This window comes from Nomascus leucogenys, chromosome 21, assembly GCF_006542625.1.
Source record: "Nomascus leucogenys isolate Asia chromosome 21, Asia_NLE_v1, whole genome shotgun sequence".
Lineage (NCBI taxonomy): Eukaryota > Metazoa > Chordata > Mammalia > Primates > Hylobatidae > Nomascus > Nomascus leucogenys.
In genome coordinates, this window is record NC_044401.1 from 76549026 (window position 1) to 76570587 (window position 21562).

A 21562-nucleotide genomic window follows, 5' to 3' on the forward strand; every position below is an offset into this window, starting at 1 on the left:
CCACATTATCATTAAAATAAAAAATATACAACGTGTGAGCGCTGCAACAAAGCAGCAACATTACTAAGACGGGGTGACTGCTGCCATCAGATGACAGAAAAGATATTAAGTCTGTATTACTTCCTTCAGAAATACACCACTAGAAAGCTACTTTTACATGACCTACACACACACACACACACACACACACACACACACACACACACACACACACACTCATGCTCTTTAAAAACCAAGAATGAAGAGAACAAACGTATTAACTAAGGAACATCCTCCTAAAGCTGAAGTTGACCAGTTTTAAAAATAGGAATTCTAGATTGCAGTTGATTTGCTCCCCATGAATGCCCATTTAATATATAGAGAAGCATTATGAAGAAAGAAAACTTCAAGTTACCTGATAATCTCTTATTTAAAAATTTCCTATTATTCGAATTGTCTTCAGGTTTCTTTTCCAGAGCGGGCGGTGCAGGAAGCCCTTTGCCATTCAGAATCTGTCCAGGTGAAGGCAAGGTTGGCTTTGGTATTGAGGGGCAGTTAAGGCCAGGCTTGACTAAGGAACTCACAGTAGCAGGACAGGTTGGCCCCACCGCAGATTTCAGTAGTGTGCCATCCATTTTCGGATGAATCTTTTCCACTTTCACAGAGGGTGTCATGCTGTCATAGGAGAAAGTGAGAAAACCAGTGCCTGAGTGCCCCAGCAGCTCCCAGGTGAATGGTGAGCCAGAGGGATGAGGGTAGAGCCTGGGCCTACCCAAGTGCTGAACAGGGCCAGCCTCTTGGAAGGCTCCTTATGAATTTTGTTAGTAAGTTCATACTTATTAAGTCCATAAGCCCTTCTGGTGAGGCAAAACCCTCAGTGGACCATCAAATTTGCCTGGTCTTTCATCATTTCAAAAAATTTTACACATGAACCAATGGGAAACTTAGACCTGATACCCAATGCAATGCAATTTCTGTAAGAAGCAAAACATGAGAAGGTCTCAAAGAACCAAAGACTATTTGCAGAACCCTTGGAGAACATCTTTTGAGGACTGCCATTTGTAAGAAGGGATTCATCAAAACCAAGTAAACTTCTGAGTGAGCAAATATTTCAGAATAAATGTCACTAAAGACTTATGAGAACTCAAATATGCTTAATAACATATCTCCAAGAAGAGGTTCTTTGCTTCTGTCAGTAAGGGAGACTAGTATTTAATAAATACATGTTGTGTCACTAAAGTGGTAATTCTCCAGTCCTTGAAAAATGTTTCTATGACAGGAGCTTAGGGAATACCTGTGCCACTAACAAAGAAATGAATCTTGGAATCTTACTGACACTTATCATTTTGGTTGGTAAAACTGAAAATACTGGTAAGAAGCTAACAACTGGCCTGGTTCCTATCTAAAGGCCTAGCTCTAAGCAAATATTTGAATAAATGAGGTTGTATAAACCTTGTTCAGTGGAGTCAGTGCTCTAACAGCTGTGAAGCTGGCCAGTGACTTACACACTACATTGGCACCGTTTTTGGCTTTCAGACAGCTCCCAGAGCAAAACCCATGCTTGCTGTACTGTACTTCTGACAGAAGAACAGGGGCTAGGGGCTTAGCAACCAGGACAAACAGCCCCAAACAGCTATACCTGGAATAGCCTGACAGCAGTAGAGAGACTGCAAGATGTCACATCCTCTCCCAGCTGGCAAGGTCCTTATGAAGCAGCAGGTGCTGGATCCCACCCTGAGATTAACCAGGTTACCAGATCTTGGACCTACAATGTGTGCTATATCCTCCATAAGCAGGGTGGCCCGAGAAAAGCCATCCGCCACCAGGCTGAGGGATGCCATGACAAGGCGAAGTATGTTTCTATTGGAGTACACGGCTGCTCCCTCATTGGACCTCAAGAAACCTGTCAATCTACTGAGTGACCATGGAAACTTGCCAAAGCCATGCCTGGCAGGTGTGAACTTCCTTCAGTCTTCCCTCATCACTGCTGTGATGTGAACCTAAGGCTGAAGGGAGGAAGCACTGCTTCCCTATTTGCTCTGCAGACCCCCAAAAATTCTGCAGCAGCATCTGGGGATCTCTGCATCTTTTTATCATTACTATTATCCACAGCAGCAGTAGCAGGAGTGCCAGTATCCATTTGTTAACCGTCTCCTATGGCCAGACACTATGGCAGGTGCTAGGCATATATTAACTAAAATATTCTCAATAACCCAGCATAGTGGCTGTTATTCTTAGAGAGAAATGGTGCCTTGCCCAAACCCCTACAGCTAAGAAGTGACAGAAATGGGACACAAATCCAGGCCTATGTGACTTGAGGCCTTCTTGGACAAAACTCCCCCACCTCACGAAGCTTCCTTCTCCTCATCTGGAAAACGAGGATAGTAACAGTACCTATTCCATACGGTTGCTGTGATAAGTGACATAGTACACACATAGAGTTAGGTTTCAGTAGCTAGCACACAAGAATGGATCAATAAATATTAGTAACCTTATTATCATTGCTATTACTACTCTGAAAAGTTTCCTATGACATGATAGTGAAACATCAAGAAACAATATAACATACATTTGAATTCTTCCCCAAGTAGGCTCTCTTTTATATTATTCACAGGCACTCTCACATGCCACTGGTGTACACAGTTCCATTTCCAGCAGGTAAGCTTTAAAAACCCTCCTGGCCATACTCACATTCTACCATGGGGAACTCTACTTTGCTGAATGGGATGCATTGGCCTGGTGTTCCCCCTGAGCTGCAGTTTCTCTTTGGGTGATTTCAACAACTTGGAACTTGATGAGGATGCACTAAGAACACCTCCACTGGAAGAACGGTTGCTTCCACTTGCACTGCCTCCTTTGCTTTTGGACAGAGAAGGGAAGAAGGAGAATACTGAGGTGGGAGGAACGGCCAAAGGCGGCTTGCTGGATGAGCTATGTCTTCTTTCTGAAAACGAAAACAAAGAAAAAAAGACATCATGTTTTAGGCAAATCTCAAATGTAATTCTGGAAGAATTCCCTGAAATCAACATATTCGGGTTAAAACACGTATCATTAAGTGAAGATATGTGAAACTCAGCAGCCTTCAGAAATGGCTCATGTAGGCGCCACAGACTTACTTAACACTCTAGGTCCTTCTGTTTCTGAAGTATCTCAGCATAAAGAGTTTTATCACATACACCCATCAGGAAATTAGACAACCATCGTAAACATGAGAATACTGCCTTTTAGGTTTTGCGTGCTAAAAATGAACCTCATTGGCTCCAACTTGCATTAAGAGAGAGGAAAATTATTCATTCATCTGCAGAGCTCTGCTAAATGACATTGCAAGCAATTCTTTCTTCTTTTCTAACACAGCACCTCTCTGATTTGCAAAATAGCAAAATCTTAAAAAAACAAGTTGTACCTTCTTTTTTTTCCCTGTCACTACCCACCAGCATATGACACCAAATAAGAATGTGTCTAGGGTTATCTTATCGTTCCCTAAGAATCTGTGCTGAAATTTTCCAGTGAATCATTTCACTTCCCACCCTCCCCTTTTTAATAATCTCACTTGACTACAGATGGCATAGCTCCGGTTCACACCACTAAGATGCCAAAGGCGCAAGACAAAAATACCACAAATAGCTACGCCTGTTTTTTAAACCAGGAAGTAATTCATGGTTAAGTATAGACTACAAAGGTGTAGCTGAAAATAAATCTATCCACTGGAGAATCAGGTTTTCTTAGAGTAAGGTAATCCATACTAATATAAATCAAGAGCTGTTGAAGAATGTTACCATCGGAAACAAGTAAATTATTTGGTAACTTTATCTGCTTGAGTACCTTAGTGGCTGCCTTTAATTAATTAATTTAAAATTACACATTTTCTTAACTGTAAGTTTTAAAATGCACGTGATCCAACATTGACTTATCACAATACAGGAGCTATAGGAGTATTTAAAACATTAGGCACATGATGATCAATGACCACAAGTAAGACTTCAATGGTTTATTTCCAAAGATCTTCTTATAGCAATCCTGAGCTTCTTGGTAAAACTGTGGTGACTTATTCCTGGAAGGGCATTACTGCAATGATGGCTTATGAAGTACTTAAGAGTGTGTTCCACACCAGGACAAAATTATTATCCTAGCTATCTACAGACAAAATTCAAATTTCTATTCTCCAATTCAACTATACAAAGGCTACAATCAAGTTAGGAAGGTTAAATTGATAGTGATTTATATTATAAGTGCCTTTTGCTTTTTGTTCACCCCAAAATGAAAGCTGTGTATAAAGGAAGAAGAAACTAAAATAAATTCAGTTTAACAGTTATCCAAATTTGGCATCTGAAGATGTTTTTAAATTTAGTTTTTCTCTCTTTTATGATCCCAAACACTCTGAACATACTTTTAAGCATCAGCACTTGTCAGCCAGGATTGTAAACGTGTGTTTGCAGTTTTGTCACCTGCCTTAGACAATACAGCTTCTGTGGGCCATGTCTCCATTGTCTTTCTCTGTAAGGCATGGGAGAGGTCTTCAATTAACTTCTGCATGACTGGTAAAGCTTTTCTTGTGAAAAGGAGTGATTTTGGAAGGCCCTAGACCAGTGGCTGTCAACCTTGGCTACCCACTGGAATAACATAAGGAGCTTTAAAAACACTAATGCATAGGTCCCTCCCTCAGAGACTGAGTTAATTTGTTTGGGGTGTGGACTAGGCATCCAGATTTTTGACAAGTTTCCCTGTCTGATTCTACTGTGCAGCCACGGTTGAGACACTACAGTAGACCAAGGCATCCCGATTTTTGACAAGTCTCCCTGTCTGATTCTACTGTGCAGCCACGGTTGAGACACTACAGTAGACCAGGCTAATGCCTCAAGAACCATTAACCACACCTGAGGAAGTTATCATGTGCATGGCACTGAGAATACTGCCTGCTGCATGGCACTAAAGGGTTTGTCAAACGAAGCTCACCACTACTACTTGTCTTGAATTAGTGTTTTCCAAATTTTCATCAACTGCAAACTATTTTCATCGTTCTTACCAAAGCTACATAAAACACTTTTTTTAAACTCAACATTTTAATTTACATTATCAATTCTATCATCTCCTCCTCCTTATTCTAATACTAGCCAGTCTCTCATGGGGACATCATTGGTATTTTGGACAGGACAATTCTTCATACAGGATTTCAGGATGGTTAGCATTCCTAGTCTCCTACTGCTTCTTCACCAGTAGTGCCCATCTGCCAAAGACAACCTGAAACCACCCCCCAATCCATTTCCAGATGGGCTCCAGGGTGAAGCAGGGCACCTCCACCCTCAGCTGAGATAGGTTTTTTCCAAAACAATAGTATCTATGAAACAGTAAATTCAGTAAGCTTATTATATAAACTAAACATTAAAATATTCATCCATGTTTATCTACAAAAATTACCTTGTGTACCCCCTGAAACAGTGCACTAAAGGAATAGCATGTCTGCGATATGAAGAAGACAGAGAAAACCCTCAACTAGAACTTTGACTTTTAAGAAGTACACTCTACGTATCAGAATTCTCAAGCAGTTGTCTCAGAGCAAATGTGCGATGTATTTTCTTTGAAGATCAAATGATTAGATAAAATTCTCAATCGAATTAAATACCCTCAGTTCTGCTATGAAGCCTGTTTTGAGAATGCAAATGCATTCCAAAGCCACCAATATACTAAGAAACAATTTCAACATACTGAAATTTTGCATTCGCTTTTTCATGATTTTTGTCTGTAAGAAATACCAGGAGAACACAGAAAACTATACCTGGCTGAAATGAGCCACGTGGGAAAACACAAAATGCACACCCCCTCAAACTTCCACCATCTACCTCAGTTCACCACCATGGGTGTTATTAACCACACCCAAACACAGCTGATGCTACAATTTTTCATCCAATTTCAGATAACCTCCTTCCCCATCACTTCACAGTCAAGCTGCAACCTTTCCCACGCCTTCCACAAGCAAATGCCAGGTCTTTTCAAGGTAACTAGCATGTTTATTCTAGTATTTATGTATTTTTTGACCACTTAACATTTCTAAGACTGTGCTACCCTTTTCATTAGGTTCCTATGTTTTTCTGTGTGTGTCACTGATGAGGTCTTTGAGTGTTGTGCCATAACCCCGTTTTCCCAATAAGCCTCATGTGGTTTTTGTTGCATAATTTTGCATTGTGCAGTAATTTTTTAGGAATGCATGTTGTGTTATAGCAGAACTGACTGTAACTTTAAGCTTGTCCTTTCAATTTTCTGTTCCCATCATTGTCCACCCTCCCCCTGTTTTCTTTGGTTAAAATCTTCTTTTCTTGCCTATTAACTCTTGATATGAGATTCCACTAGAAAAATCAAGGTTCAAAGCTTCTTAAAAGTCTGCCGATGTATCGATAATATTTCCAAAAAAGTCTATTTTCTACTTCAATAACAATAAAAACTACTTAAAAACTAAGAATGACAATCTATCATGTGAATTTTTCATTCACTAAAATTTGAAACAGATCGTGTGTGTGTAAGTAACTGAGATTCTGGCTGAAAAGCGCCAGCTCAAATTCTTGTCATGCTACTGAATTAAGCTGTTCCTTAACATCATGGACTGGTAACTTACTCTGTGAAAAGGACAGCATCTGGCTTTCCCCACCACAAGAAAGCAAGAAGGAAAAACCAAATTTAATTGTAGTTGAGCTGGACTCCCCTTATCCTTTCACTGTGAGTTCTTATTTTTCATAAGATTTTAAACTGGGCATCTAGCTCTTAAAAAGTGTTTGTTCAGGCCAGGCGCCGTGGCTCACGCTTGTAATCCCAGCACTTTGGGAGGCCGAGGCAGGCGGATCACGAGGTCAGGAGATCGAGACCACGGTGAAACCCCGTCTCTACTAAAAATACAAAAAATTAGCCGGGCGTGGTGGCGGGCGCCTGTAGTCCCAGCCACTCAGAGAGGCTGAGGCAGGAGAATGGCGTGAACCTGGGAGGCGGAGCTTGCAGTGAGCCGAGATTGCGCCACTGCACTCCAGCCTGGGCGACAGAGCGAGACTCCATCTCAAAAAAAAAAAAAAAAAGTGTTCCCAGATCAGAAGAGAAGTGGGCAAATTATAGGTGGGGTTAGGGACCCTATCTTAAGTGGACAAAGTGATGGCCAGATGCTGAGCACAACTGCAATGTGGTCTGCTGAGGAGTCCAAGTTGAGTTTTCAAAGCACTCCTCTCTCCAGGATCTGGCACCAGCCCAGAGAAAGCACACTCTGTTCCTGAATGAGGAGGGCATGATGAATGGCTCCAGCAAGGGAGAGACAGGCCGACTGACAGACAAGTATAGACACAAGAAAAGAGCAGAGACAAAGAAAGACAAACATGCCTAAGTGTGTATGTGTGTGTTGTGCTGGGGAGAAGAGAGGAGACAGAGCTTCATGGGGCTCTTTCCCCTTGTGGCTTCCATATGTCACATGGCAAGGACAGGATATTAGTAGTGGTGTAGGAGGGTGCACAGCTCTCTATAGGTCTTCCAAAATAGAACGCAACCAAGAATACTAAGCTTATAATTCTGAATTCATGCTGAGATATTTTTTTAAATTATAAGTATTAACACCCAGGTACACAACAAAATGGAGTTCAAAGCAAATAATTACATCTTTTTATATCATAAATATTGCTTTGAAAACAACTAAAAATAATTTATAATGAGCAAGTGTCAAAATTAGGGCACAAATCTAAAAAGCAATCAAAACAAATTATAACTCCAAATGCTAACATTCATACTTGAAAATAATCTAGAAGGATATATGTCAAGCTTTTTAAAAAGTGGTTATTCCCAGGATTATAGCTCTATTTTTTAAAACAATTGTGTATTGTTTTTCTATAATGAATATCGTTTACTCCGTTATCAAATACATACTTCTAAAGAAGAAAAATTTGGTGTTCTGGTTTCAGTTTTACACATGCCAAAATAAAGCAAGGCATACTATCATTCCTGAGCATAGTATCAATTTGTCCCATTCTCAACGGGTATCATGCAAGTGGCTAACTACTAAGAAACCCCCACAGAACCTGAATTCAATATCTTCAGTTCTGCTATAAAGCTTGTTTTGAGAATGCAAATGCATTCCAAAGCCACCGATATACTAAGAAACAATTTGAACATACAGAAATTTTGCATTCACTTTTTCATGATTTTTGTCTGTAAGAAATACTAGGTGAACACAGAAAACTGTTACTGGCTGAAATGAGCCATGTGGGAAGATTCAAAATGCACACTCCTCAAACTTCTACCATCTACCTCAGTTCACCACCGTGTGTGTTATTAACCACACCCAAACACATATGATGCTACAATTTTTCATCGAATTTCAGATAACCTCCTTCCACCATCTCATGGTAACTCACAAGCTGCAACCCTTCCCATACTCTTTATTCAGGGCTCTTTTCTTGTATCTTATTAAACCTTTTACTAATCTTTTTTTTTTTTTTTTTTTTTTTTGAGACAGAGTCTCGCTCTGTCGCCCAGGCTGGAGTGCAGTGGCGCAATCGCGGCTCACTGCAAGCTCCGCCCCCCGGGTTCACGCCATTCTCCTGCCTCAGCCTCTCCGAGTAGCTGGGACTACAGGCGCCCGCCACCACGCCCGGCTAATTTTCTGTATTTTTAGTAGAGACGGGGTTTCACCGTGGTCTCGATCTCCTGACCTCGTGATCCGCCCGCCTTGGCCTCCCAAAGTGCTGGGATTACAAGCGTGAGCCGCCGAGCCCGGCCTACTAATCTTTTATAATCCAAACAACTGGCTGATGAGAAATCTCACCTTCAAGAACAACAACATCAACAACAGCTGCTATTGTGTATTGTGTACAAACCACATGCCAGGCACCATGCTACGGGATTTACATGGATTATCTCATTCAATCCTGACCATCTTTCTAACAAAGTAGATACTATTATTAACCTCACTTTCCAGATGAGGAAGCCAAGGCTTTAAAGGACTCAAGTCAGTCGTCAAACATCGCATGGTTACTTAAGAGGCAAAGATGGCTGCAATCCCAGGCAGGCTGACTCCAGCACCTGGGTGAAAGCACAAGGCAACTTGCCTGCTCTGAAATGGCATTATTAGCAAGTCATAATACATGATGGAGGGGCAGGCATAAAGGTGAGAGCTGGGGCATAAATCAGTAAGAAGCCCATCTTCCCCAAGTGCTCGGCAACATCAGGTTGTTAGTGTACAAGTCTGCATAGGCTGAACATTTGTCATCGATGACAGTTTTTTGGTATGTTCAGGGTGGGATCGAGAATATGTTTAAGGGAAATCCAGATTGTTTTCGATTTCATCTTTCCATTTTGGAAGTTGCTAAGCTAAAAATCAGCTATGGGTGTGTCAGCCAGTGTAGCAATTCCCTGCTTGGAGGGTCTTAAAGCATCCAAGATGGTTTTGATAGAGGCAGACAAATGCCTAAAAAGACAGGGGAGGGTCTCCGACGAAACCCCACCTCCAAGTCGAAGATAGTTTAAAGCCTGAAAACCAAGCTACAAGTTAAATCCTAGGACTGGATTAAGAATTTGTCTTACCGTTTGGGATGCTTTCCTCTAATTGGTCCCCACCCTTCACCTATTTTTATATATACCTACCCTTTCCAAATTGGTTTTTCTACACTGTCATGCCCACCTTTGAGTTGTGCCTTCCCTTTAAACTTTTTTGCATACTCACAAACCAATCAGCAGGCACTCCCCATTCTGAGTCCATAAAGGGCCCCAGACCCAGCCACATGGGGAAAATATTCCCCTCTCCCTGAATCCTCTCTCTGCTTGAAAGCCATTTTCATTGCTCAATAAAATTCTTCTCCACTCTTCTCACCCTCCAATGTTCCACGTATCCTCATTCTTCTTGGGTGCAATACAACAGCTCAGGAACCGCCAAACGCAGGTACAACCTTAACACAGGCAAGCTGTGACACACCCAGCGTGGCCGAGGGAGGCCCAAGCAGGGCATATCACTGGCCAGGCATCCCTGGCTTGCAGAGTGACCAAGAAGAAAAATCCTGCATCAGTTTGAAGAGTGAACTGTGACAGAAAGTGCCAACTGGGGCTGTCTTTATAGCTTGGCTAAAAAGAATCAACTTACACAGTTTCCAGATGAGCATGCTCTACAAAAGACCATTAGCAAACACCTGCTCAGTAGGGTAAGGCTGGACCCACCAACCAATACTCAGTACAATATGCATGCTTCGAGTCACTCTCAGGTTGTTTATGGTCACTTTCCCAGCAGAGGCTCAGGGCTGTTGGGCACAGTCTTGATATGTATGGGTTGAGTTCAGCCTGAATAGAATCCACATCAAATAAAAATACTTTTTAAAAGATTACCTGAAAAGGGCAAGAACTTTAGAGTCAGGGATATGTGGGTTCATATCCTTGCTCTGCCAGTTACTAGTTGGGTGACCCTGGGCAACCAGCTCACTCCATCCTCGGCAGCATCTTCAACTGCCAAGCCTACTTTGCAGGACTGCTGTGGATTAAACGATAAAGAGTTGCAAAGCCTGCAGCACAGAGCCTACTATGGACCAAGTACTGGGAACTCAACAGCACATAAGACAGAGGCCCCTGTTAGCTTGGCTGATGCCAGCTACAGGCTTATTTATTTACACAGAAAAGTACTCACAAGTAACACCTCCTGACTTCTAAAGCAGGTAGAAATCATTTAAGAACAAACCAAACCCTCTTTACTGTAAGTTATCTTCTCCAGTGTGATAAGGATTTAGTATACATATTTTTACATGCCATTTCAGGAAGATATCAACCTCTTCTAAGATAGCTCAGGGGAGCAACTTTAAGAATTCATTTAAAAATCAGCAAATTCACACCAAACAAAAAGAACATTCACTCAAGCTAAAGTTATTTTACAAATAAAAGGTTGGCTCATTTTCCTCACAGAACTCAGAAGACACTCAGGAAGAACTGCAACTAGAATAAAATGAAGATTAAGTCTCAAATTCAGCTTACAGATTCAAAGGTGGAAATTTTGGGCAGATTTTCTAAGTAAAACCCACAAATTTTTCTTTAAATGAAACTCACTCACACTTTGAGATAGACTCAGTTAAGGTTAAACAGAGTGTGCACTCTGTCTGCATGGATGGGCCTTATGAGAAATACCAATGCATGCTTCAAGGAATGCATGACTTCATGCCTTCTGACAGCTCCATTCCACAAACATCCCATAATGACGCCCATTTAAAGCAAGGACTTTCAATAATGAAGGTTATACATGGCTATAAAATGTAAAACATACGTAAACACGCACACAGTCTTTGGCCAGTCACAGTAAGTAACAATGCATGTATCAAAAGCTCAGTTTAAAAACTTTAGGTCATTCATTAAGCTGTCCCTTCACAAAATTATTTATTGTTTATTTTTATGTCCAGGTTGAAAAATGACTGCAGCTTGCCATTATACAGCTCCCAATTAATCCAAACTGTCATACTCCATTTCCAGGCCACCAAACACAACTCGTGAGGTGTCAACTGGCATCATGTGTCTTTCACAAGGATTATAACTCCTTAAGAAAACATCCAAGAGCAGGACCTGAGGCAGACTAGAAATAAAGACTGCGTTAAAAAAACACACACACACACACACACACAAACTCAGCACTTTTTTCTTACATGTCTACTTTGCTCCAGACTAGTGTTTTCCCTAAACTTTTGTTATTCACAACAAATCAAATTTTGGATCCTTTTCCAAATCTGCACAATATCTAGACCATTATTTACTTAATATATTTTTTAAAATTCAGTGGCTGACTAGGTACTAATTTAGCATTATCCTAAGCAATAATATCTCTGAAAGAATGACTTTGTATTTGATGTAGGAGTTTTATATATATATATATATATTTTTTTTTCCCTCAGGAATATTAAAAAATACTTGGCATACCACTGAAAATCACACTATGGACTACACATGAACATCAAGCATTTAATATTTCCTCACTACTTTCATTGTTGTCAACTTTTCCCTCTACATTTTCTTATTCTTCTTAAAAGCACTCACATGTAGCCTGACAAGCAAACATGGTCCTACTCCATCCACTCTTTGTAGTCACAGGTCCTTTTAATCCTAAATCTGCTTTATCTTTGATCCAATTTCCTTATGTTCCCCAGGCACTTGATGAAACTATTCCAGAGAGAGCTGAGTGTAGTCTAATTGCTTAAAAAAGGAAGCAAGTCGGTGGGACTGTCCCTGGAACATTCAAATCTCAAGTTGGGGAATTCAGAACTGACCTCTGACATGCAGTGCCTCAAAGGACAATTACCCAAAATTGGGGCTGTGAGGCAACTCCAGAGCATGCTTAGGTGGGTTACAAATGGCACTGGAAAACACTGAGAAAGAAAAAGTCCTTGCCACAAAGCACTCGGCATCATTTCCACTAGAGAGATTTAACTGAAAAGGATGATTTCAACACTAGCTGCCCTAACAAATTAGTCTCCAACTGCTACCTCTGCCAAATGCATCTCTCCTCCCCCTAATGCAGAGGTGCTTTTAAATTAAAACATAAGGGGAAAGTGCAGAAAAGAGAGTCATTTATAGCACTTGGGCCACTTGAAACAACTTTTCACCAAAGGTCCTAATCAAATTATCAAGCTCTTGAAGTCAGTGCTTTATGACAGAAATAAAGGCTCCACTAAAGTATTCGGGTCTCTTGGCATTTCCACGTCTCTGGGCAGAGCGCGCACTGCAGCATACCCATTCACACTGGCTGCATGAAAGAGAACAGATTACAAAGGGCAGATTACAAGGGAGAACGACTCCACTCCAGTGGGGGAAGGGACAGGCGTGAATGGATTGTAAATAATGTTGCTAAGAAAGGAGCAGAAATATGGCAACCTCAAATAATCCTCTTGCCAGGAATTCTTCCCAAGAGGACTGTTCTTTCTGAACTCTGCTTTCAAGTATGTGAGAAATATGAAAAACTTATTGAATATCTGGGGGATACTCCTTCCCTGCCTAACTTGCTGCTTTTTGCAAACATTTGTAAAAGGGCTTTAAAAAAATCCAAATATTTTATTGAAAAAGATGGAATGATAGGGAAAAAGAGGAGGTACAGAATGTTATAACAGTTGATCACCTTGGCTATGAGTATAACACCCTTTTTTTTGTCTTTCATAAAACAGCTTGTCTTAAGTAAAACCGAGTGGTCTGAGTCATCAGTTCAGTTCCTGAAGGACGCCCTTTTTATGCTCCTGCAACCCTGTTCAAGGTGCAGACTTTTGACCCGAGGATTATCATCCTCTCTAACACATGCATACGCACAACACTTAGGGAAAGTACCTTTTGGGAAAAGGATGCTGTTGCTTTTGAGCATTAACACAACCATCCAACTGTTTACACCACCTCTGTGATCTTACTGTCACTGTTTCTGACTACAGATACCACACAATGAATGACATGCTGGCTGACACTTCTACTTTGCTAACAGCCATAAGGACTTCTCTCTGCTATCCTCAGAGAGCACGGTGTTACCCGAATGATGCTGACAGAGTACAGCAATAAATCACCCCGGCCGATTTATTTGACCTCACTATCTAGGTGATGCACATCATTTTGTAAAATTTCACTCCCCTTTCTTCCTCTTACACCATCATTCACTTGAACTGTTTCTATACCTCAGGTATACATGTGAGAAGAAAAGAGAGAGCCAAAACCAAAATCCACCAGTCTCTAGCTACTTTTGATTTAATCCTCTAACTGTTAGGGAAAAGAACACCTTAGAATTTTAGCAATTTACCTTTATAAGGATAGCCTTCCAATTTGTTTTACTATCTGTAGTTCCAGCATCAAACACACTCAGTCTTTACACAAGTATCTCTATAGTCTCCATTTGGTCTAGGTCACCATTTTCCTAAATGAAACATATGGGCTATTACCAAAATGCTAAAAGACAATTAAAAAAACAAAACTATGCCCTTAATCACTCCAATCCAATTTTTACAAAAACACAAAAAGAGAATAAAAGGAACCTGGTAAAACTCAAATTAGAGGAGCTGCCTGGGTTTTGTTTTGTTGTTTCTGTTTTGTCTTTTAAAATAGAAATTTCTGTGTAGGAATCCCAACAGGGAGCATCATCTTTCCAGTCCAACAAACAAGAGCAACTCTGCAAGGTTCAACGAAATGACAAAACTATCTGCTGAAAAGTGCTACACTGAGCCAGTCACAATCCTTATTGCTATTTTCCACGAGTTTTATATCCTTTTTATATCAGCTTATTCTGGGTGGGGGAGGGCAGAATACCTGAAGACCAGAACATGGAAATAAGAAAAACCTCACATTTTGAACACAGCCTTACAGCTTCCTTCATTATACATTCTTTTAATAAGGAATGAGTGATTAATTACCCAGGAATCCCAATGTTTTCACTGAGTCTGCAACACACATTTATTTTTTAGAGAGAAACAGTATCTGCTCCACCTGCACGCCAGGGCTGTCAACTAATAAAACATCAGAAGTGACATGCAAAAACGAAAGCAGAAACAACGAACCTAAAACTGTCTGACAAGAGTTTTCAGAAAAATCAATTATAGAGAATCAACAGCAATTTGATTAAAGGTTTAAGATCTTTTCATATTTAAAGTCTACAACTTGGGAGCTAAATTTCAACCTCAATTAAAACCATCCGGTCAAGCTCATTATTACACAAGGCATGAAATCTGAACCTCCTGAAAACTAAAGAACTCAATTGACACCTCACTTCCTGCATGAAGACATAAGGTCTGAGACAGGTAAGGTAATATTGAGAACAGCCTCCACATCCACCCAAGAAGAATCAGCTTAGCTCTGCTGGCTACCTTAATAACACAACTGAAAAAAATCATCTTTTCTGGCAGTCAGTCCATAATTAAATTTTTATACACTCAATTTAAGTTACTGAATGACTTCCTAGGGTTACTGTTTGTATTTTGAAGTTGTTCTTCCTCTTGACGCAGTGTTCTGTTTGAAACTTTGCTGTGGAATTGAAGTATCTGACAAAACAGCTTTCAAACACATTCTACAGGAAACACTGCAAACTGCCTGTCATGAAACCTCACTTACCACAAGTAAGATAAAAAACAAACAGTTAAAGCGTGTTACAACGTTCCTCCATTTTTAGAGAGCGACGTAACCAATACTCTCTCTGTTTTGAGATATGGGAACTGTTTGGTGCAAACCTCAGCATTTTGTTGGAGTTAATAACAAACTCGACTCCTGTCTGCATCTGAACTTTGGCCAGATCACTCAAATGCCATTTCAGAATGGCTTCTGTGGACAGCTTGCAGCAGCTAATCCCTGTGGCTGCGATTACCCACGCTGATCCCCTAGTTCTGCAGGCTCCCTCCCTCCACTACTTGAGCAGCGGAACCCTCCTGGCCTGCTGGCAGGGCAAGACAAACGCCAGGAGGAAAGAGGCCTGCATAAACTCTTCTCAAATCTGCTTGGTTCTATGTAAGCTTAGCAAAGACCTACCCCACCGTCCACAGGCTCATCCAGAGCTGGGCCCTGAGCCAAGCCCAGCCTCTGAAAACTGCCTCAGAAAACTTACCCAGTGGAGCTTTCAGCTCCTGCGCAGAAGGGCTGCTTTGGAGAGGCGTCTTGCTACCTTCCATTCACAGAATTTGGTTGTGCTTCATTGCACACTTGCTACTGCAGGCTTGCATCATGATTTGGGTCTGCCCACCAACTCCAAATATGCTCCATGTTTGGGCTTATGTAACATTTGCTACTACTGTAAAAAGCACTTGAATTACAAAGGTCCTGGCAGATCAACAGAAAACAGGGGGTGGAGTCTAATTTCATCTAATATGGTCATACAAGGCGTCCTGGCCGGTGTAAATTAATCTTTCTATTTGAAAGGCAACTTGTCAAAACTGGGGAAGATGGAATTTGTAAGCTTAACCTGCTAAAATGCAAATTACTTATACTTTGTGAATTTTTTTCTGAATACCTTTAAACTGACAAAGCTACTACCAGGTATATTACAAAACTTACATGATTTATTTAAAAACCTACATTTTAAATCTCAGTAGACCTAAAGGTCTTAAAGTTAAACATTTCCATAAAATACCTGCAGCATTTTTCCAGGTTTTATTTCCCCTATACTATCTATAGTTGCTAAGCTTTTCAAAAAAAGTTTATTATTCCTAAGCATACTTTTCCTTCCTAAATCTAGTAACAAAAAATCTGAACCCACTTTCTGTGCATATTTGTAAAATATGTATAATTTCATATCCACGTTTGTCCAGTTTGTTGTTTAATCACTGGAGGACTGACTAAAGCTTTCATACTTTTAAATCCAAGAATTTCTCTCACTGAGTGCCCCCTTGAAAATAGTGTCTTCCTGGCCTGTTTCCCTATCATCCCTATCATGCTCCCTCTCTCTGGCCGATCAACAAATCTACTGTCAAATGACACAGAATGGGGTGTAATGGCTCACACCTGTAATCCCAACTACCTGGGAGGGTGAGGCAAGAGACCAGGACTTTGAGGCGGCAGTAAGCTGTGACTGTGCCACCGCACTCCAGCCCAGGTGACAGAGCTCTAATAAAAACAAAACAACAACAACAAAAAATCCCCACAAGTGACATGGAAAAAACTGCCAAGTGATCTGAGTTTTATGATAATAACGACTTAGATACCTGATAGTTCAAAATGAACTCTTTTAAATATCAAAAGAAGCAGCAAAAGATTCTTCTACAGAATCCTATCACCCCACACAGAATATTTGGCAAAAGTCATGAATTACATATGTGGAAATGATTTAGCCTGAAAGGGGTGGGGAAGAGTTCTGAGACAGGCATGAAAACGGCTTCTATTAGACAAAATTCTAAATTGACTCTAAAACAAAAGAACAGTAGCTGCACTGCCCTATTTTCACAAGGATTCAGATCCCAACCCATGTCAACAATACTAAGACCCAGGGGGTTTTCTGAAACCCACTTTTTCTCCCCCCCGATTCCTTACAGTAACGTTCACACAATCTAAAACTATGGTAGCCCTTAGAAGACACTAGAAGAACGCAAGGGAAGAGCCATCAGCAAGCCTTAGAAGCACAAGATGAGGACACATCTCCCAAATCTTTTCAAAAGCTCATAAGCGAAAATAAGAATTTTAAGTTAATTCACTGAAGCTTCTCTTAAGCTAGAAAAAAAAAAAATTCCATGGCTGTACAACCTGATTGCCACAGGTCTTAGTATTGTTCATCCTACTTCACCTGCCCTCCCTGCAGGGGTAGCCAAGGAATCTCCTTAATGCCATCAATAGCAGAAAAGAACAGGGTAGGAGGATCTTTCTCGAGCTAAACCTCACTTCCCTATCACTGTACTTGTACGACAGAACACCAGAGTCCTTGCTGGCCTTCCTAGCACAAATGCTTGCCTTTCTAATATTCCCTTTCATACACAGTGATTGTACCAGTGGTGAAAAATATTATTATGAGAGTCAGCCAATCCAAGACAGTTCTAAGAATCAAGTCGTTCTGCAACCCTGTAGAAAACCAGGGTGAATTTTAGCAAATGTTCTTAAATGCTACAAACAAACGTCTATATTTAAGTTCACAAATAAACAAGAGAAAAACCAATTTTAACTTATTTTTAAGCCTACATCAGAAAAGGGATGAATGGTTGTGTAAGCCAGGAAAATATAATTTTGTACACCAATAATACAGACAAATACACAGAAACTGAGAACAAAGCTCAGATTAAAATTTTAAACACTCACATGTGCCCCTCTTAATGCCGTGAATAAAATGTTTAAGCAAATGCTGCTTTGTTCTGCTTGTAAAGCATTATCACAATTTTCTTCAAACCATTTCTCGATATTCTACCCAAATAAAGTTTATCTGATATTAAATATCCCAGTGACGGCTCAGATGTAAGTGTCTAGGTCTGGGGACATGGTCATATTTCTTTTTCCCTAAGAAAAAAATTAAGACTACAGACTAAAAAAATACTACAGACTAAAATAACATCTTAATAGAATAACATCCGTGCCTCACTGACCGAAAATTATATGTATCAGCTGTGGTTTGGATGGTGCACACATGTCAATTTTACTCTAGTGCACAAAGGGAGTTCTGAACTGTGCATTAGCCTATTCGTAGCAAACAAGCAAACTTGCAGGAGGCTAGGAGGAGCACTCAAGGTTTGGGTTCAGGGGGCAGCCAGCCTGCAGTCTGAGCACTTCTAGTTGTGCAGCCATGGGCAAGAGACTCAGGAGAGCTAAGGACTGATACTGCCTCCTCCCACAAGCCTGGGGTGAGGAGTAAATTTGGGATAACGCAGGTAATGCAATGCCCAGCACTTGTTAAACGTTCAGCAAATGTTAGCTATTATGATTACAACCAAGGAGAAACTGGATGGATGATAGAAAAGAAGAGTTAAACAGAAACAGAAAAACTGAGGTTTCTATCATAGAAATTAGTCAAGTCCCCTACAAATCTTGGGATTTCCTCAACTGAATCCTTGAGAAGGCAGCAGAGGTGTCATTCAGTGCTCTGGAGGTCAACAAACAAGCTGCTGGCAGTTATGAAATACTGTGTTCCTGTCACTGGTGAAAGCCAGTTCTCCATTTTACAGGAATACAAGTCTCCACTAACTCCACTTCACTGTCGCAGCAGGCCGGGCGAGTTGTAATTGGCCTTAATTGGCACTTACAGGAGCTTTAACATTCCTTACCTGCTGCCAAGGAGCACTTGAAAGGGGAAAAAAGTATTTTCAAACTTGGAAATACCAAGCAATTCATTCGGCTGTGGGCCTGGAAGCCTGCTATCCAGAATCAGATTAGCTTCACCTAGAAATGTTGCTATGTTATTATCCAGAGCTCATTAGGTACTCACACTGGATTAGGAGAGGTGGGAGATGAAATTTAAATGGGGATAATTCACCTTGCGGGCTAAAACCATGCAGCAGCCTTCCTCTAGCTGATCTTTTGGTCTATGGCTCTCCAGGGCTCAGCCACACTTCATGTGTGTAAGGCAGGCAAATAAAATATATCTTCATGGCCTGATTTACACAGGCTTTGAGTTAACCACACCGTGACCTCAGCCCAGTCATTATTTGAAACACGCAATGAACACTGTTATAAGGTGACCAATCATACCAACTGCAAAGAGGATAGCGTGATCAGAAACAAAACTGGCCATAGTTTTTCCTTGGCCTTGCAATTAATCACACTCAAAATTGTTATCCTTTAGGAGGCCTCACATTTTGCATAGCGGAATCCTAGCATAAGAGAATGAGATTTCTTCCTTAAATTCCATACAGAATGAATAAAAACTTCCCACAGATGCCAGGGAAACTGCCTATAATTGTTTAAATATTTTTTAAAATAATCACTCGTTTTGAAAGATCCCTGTCTCATATTATTAAGCATTACCAGACTGGTGCTTGTTTGAGAAATTTATTTCAAATTAAAATTAATCATACGTGTGTATGTGTGTGTGTGTATGTGTCTAAGGAACATTGTTAAGAGGCTTTAGAAAATTAAACGGAAGCTTAGAAAAATAAATACAACACCTACTCCTTTGGAGATACTCTCATAGCGGCTGGTAGAGATATAAAGTATTATAGCCTTTTTGGAAAGCAATCCAGCAGCAGCTATTAACACTGCAAATAACTATCTTTTGTGACCCAGGAATCCCTTCCTGAGACTCTATCCCACAGAAACTAAACCACCAGTAATTAAGTATGTATGTACCAGAGTGGTTACTGCTGTTTGGTTTACACAGACAAAATGCAAGAAACAAAATCAATGTCCATAGAGGGCCTGGCAGAGGAAGCTACAGCACAGCCACACTTTAAGCAGTATGCAACCATTAAAAAGAGGGGATTAGCGTTATGCAGGGCTGTGAATGGATTTACATGAGCTATTGTTGAGTAGAAAAGGAACAGAAGTGTGCATAACAGGATCCATTTTTTTTGTAAAACTATCACCAAAAGCCCCTACTAATAAAATACATGATTCTATGTGCCTGGATAGAGTTAGAAGGATGAGAAAAATATACAAGGATGCATACTAAGTTACATACTAAGAATGAAGCATGTATGATTTATAGCGTAGCACGGACTGCTACTCAGAGAAGGCAGGTAAGTTGAAAGAGCCAATAAGAAATAAGAAAAAGGCTGCACTGAAAATAGTTGAGATGATTACATTTGTGTATTTATATAAAAATACATTATAGGTGTATATATTTCATATATTCATATGCCGATCAAAAAATCTATAAAGAAACAGGTCTAAAAAATTTGTGTTATAAAAATGCACTGTGAAGGTAGCTAAGAAAAATTAAAGAAATACAAAATTCTGGCCAAGTGTGATGGTTCACACCTGTAATCCCAGCACTTCAGGAGGCAGAGGCAGGTGGATTGCTTCGGCCCAGGAGTTTGAGACCAGCCTGGGCAACATGGTGAAACCCTGCCTCTACAAAAAATACAAAAATTAGGTAGGTGTGGTGGTGCGTGCCTGTAGTCCCAGGTACTAGAAGGGCCGAGGTGGAAGGATTGCTTGAGCCCGGGAAGTGGGGGTTACAGTGAACCAAGATTGTGCCACTGCACTCTAGACTGGGCAACAGAGTGAGAATCTGTCTTGAAGAAGAAGAAGAAAAAAAAAGAAATACCAAATTCTGGTATTACATCAAACAAGTGTATCTTGATTATTGTCACTCTCTTAATTTGTTTGGCTAAGCAGACTGAGACTTAAGTAGCGCAACAGACCACAGTTGAATCAACCAGAAAAAGGCCTATTAGCCACTTTGGCAAAATAACATCTTAACTCTCTAAAGCTCACTACAGATCTTCAGTATTAGAAGTTGTAGGCCAGGCATGGTGGTTCACGCCTATAATCCCAGCACTTTGGGAGGCTGAGGCAGGCAGATGACTTGAGGTCAGGAGTTCAAGACCAGCCTGGCCAATACGGTGAAATTCTGTCTACTAAAAATGTAAAAATTAGCTGGGTGTGGTGGCGCATGCCTGTAGTCCCAGTTACTCGGGAGGCTGAGGCATGAGCATCACTTGAACCTGGAGGTGGAGGCTGCAGTGAGCCGAGATTGCACCACTGCACTCCATCCTGAGCGAGAGAGTGGGACTCTGTCTCAAAAAAACAAAACAGAAGTTCTAACAACCTTTTTAAAAAATATATCAAGCATAAGAGGCAATGAAACAAATTTCATTCCAAAGTTTATTTGTAACCTGAAGAGAATACAAACCAAGAACTGTATATTGTGTGATCAGGGGCTATTTGTATTTTATTTTAAATGGAAATAATTATCTTTTCTTCTTCTTTTTTAACATTCAAATGCACAAGATAAAAAGGTATAAAATTACTTTGAAGTAAACCTCAAGAGTGGGATTTCTACACACAAAATGTGGGATGAGGGAAATAGGTAAATTTAGCTATTGGGCCCCTCCCAAACCAGTTTGTTTTATGGACTTGGACTAGTACATACATCAGAGGAATTATTCCAGTCAGGTAGTAGGTACCACAGCATTAAGAAGTGATAAAAACTCCCTCTTCTGGTCATACGTAAGACTACAGCTTACTAGGGTTGAAATCGCAGGTGTGTTTATCTTAGTCAACGTACAAATTA

At 40.5% G+C, this 21562-nt stretch overlaps 1 protein-coding gene across 6 annotated transcripts in view; it reads right to left on the minus strand.

The window, feature by feature from the left end:
- Positions 1–21562, minus strand: part of ATXN7 (ataxin 7) — a 144070-nt gene that overhangs the window by 24102 nt on the left and 98406 nt on the right. For all 6 annotated transcript variants that reach the window (XM_030801503.1, XM_030801505.1, XM_030801504.1 and 3 more), the window contains 2 exons: positions 2671–2923; positions 395–654 (listed from right to left, as the gene is read on the minus strand). In XM_030801503.1, coding sequence (XP_030657363.1) covers positions 395–654; positions 2671–2923 — 513 coding nt within the window. The remainder of the gene's footprint in view (positions 1–394; positions 655–2670; positions 2924–21562) is intronic.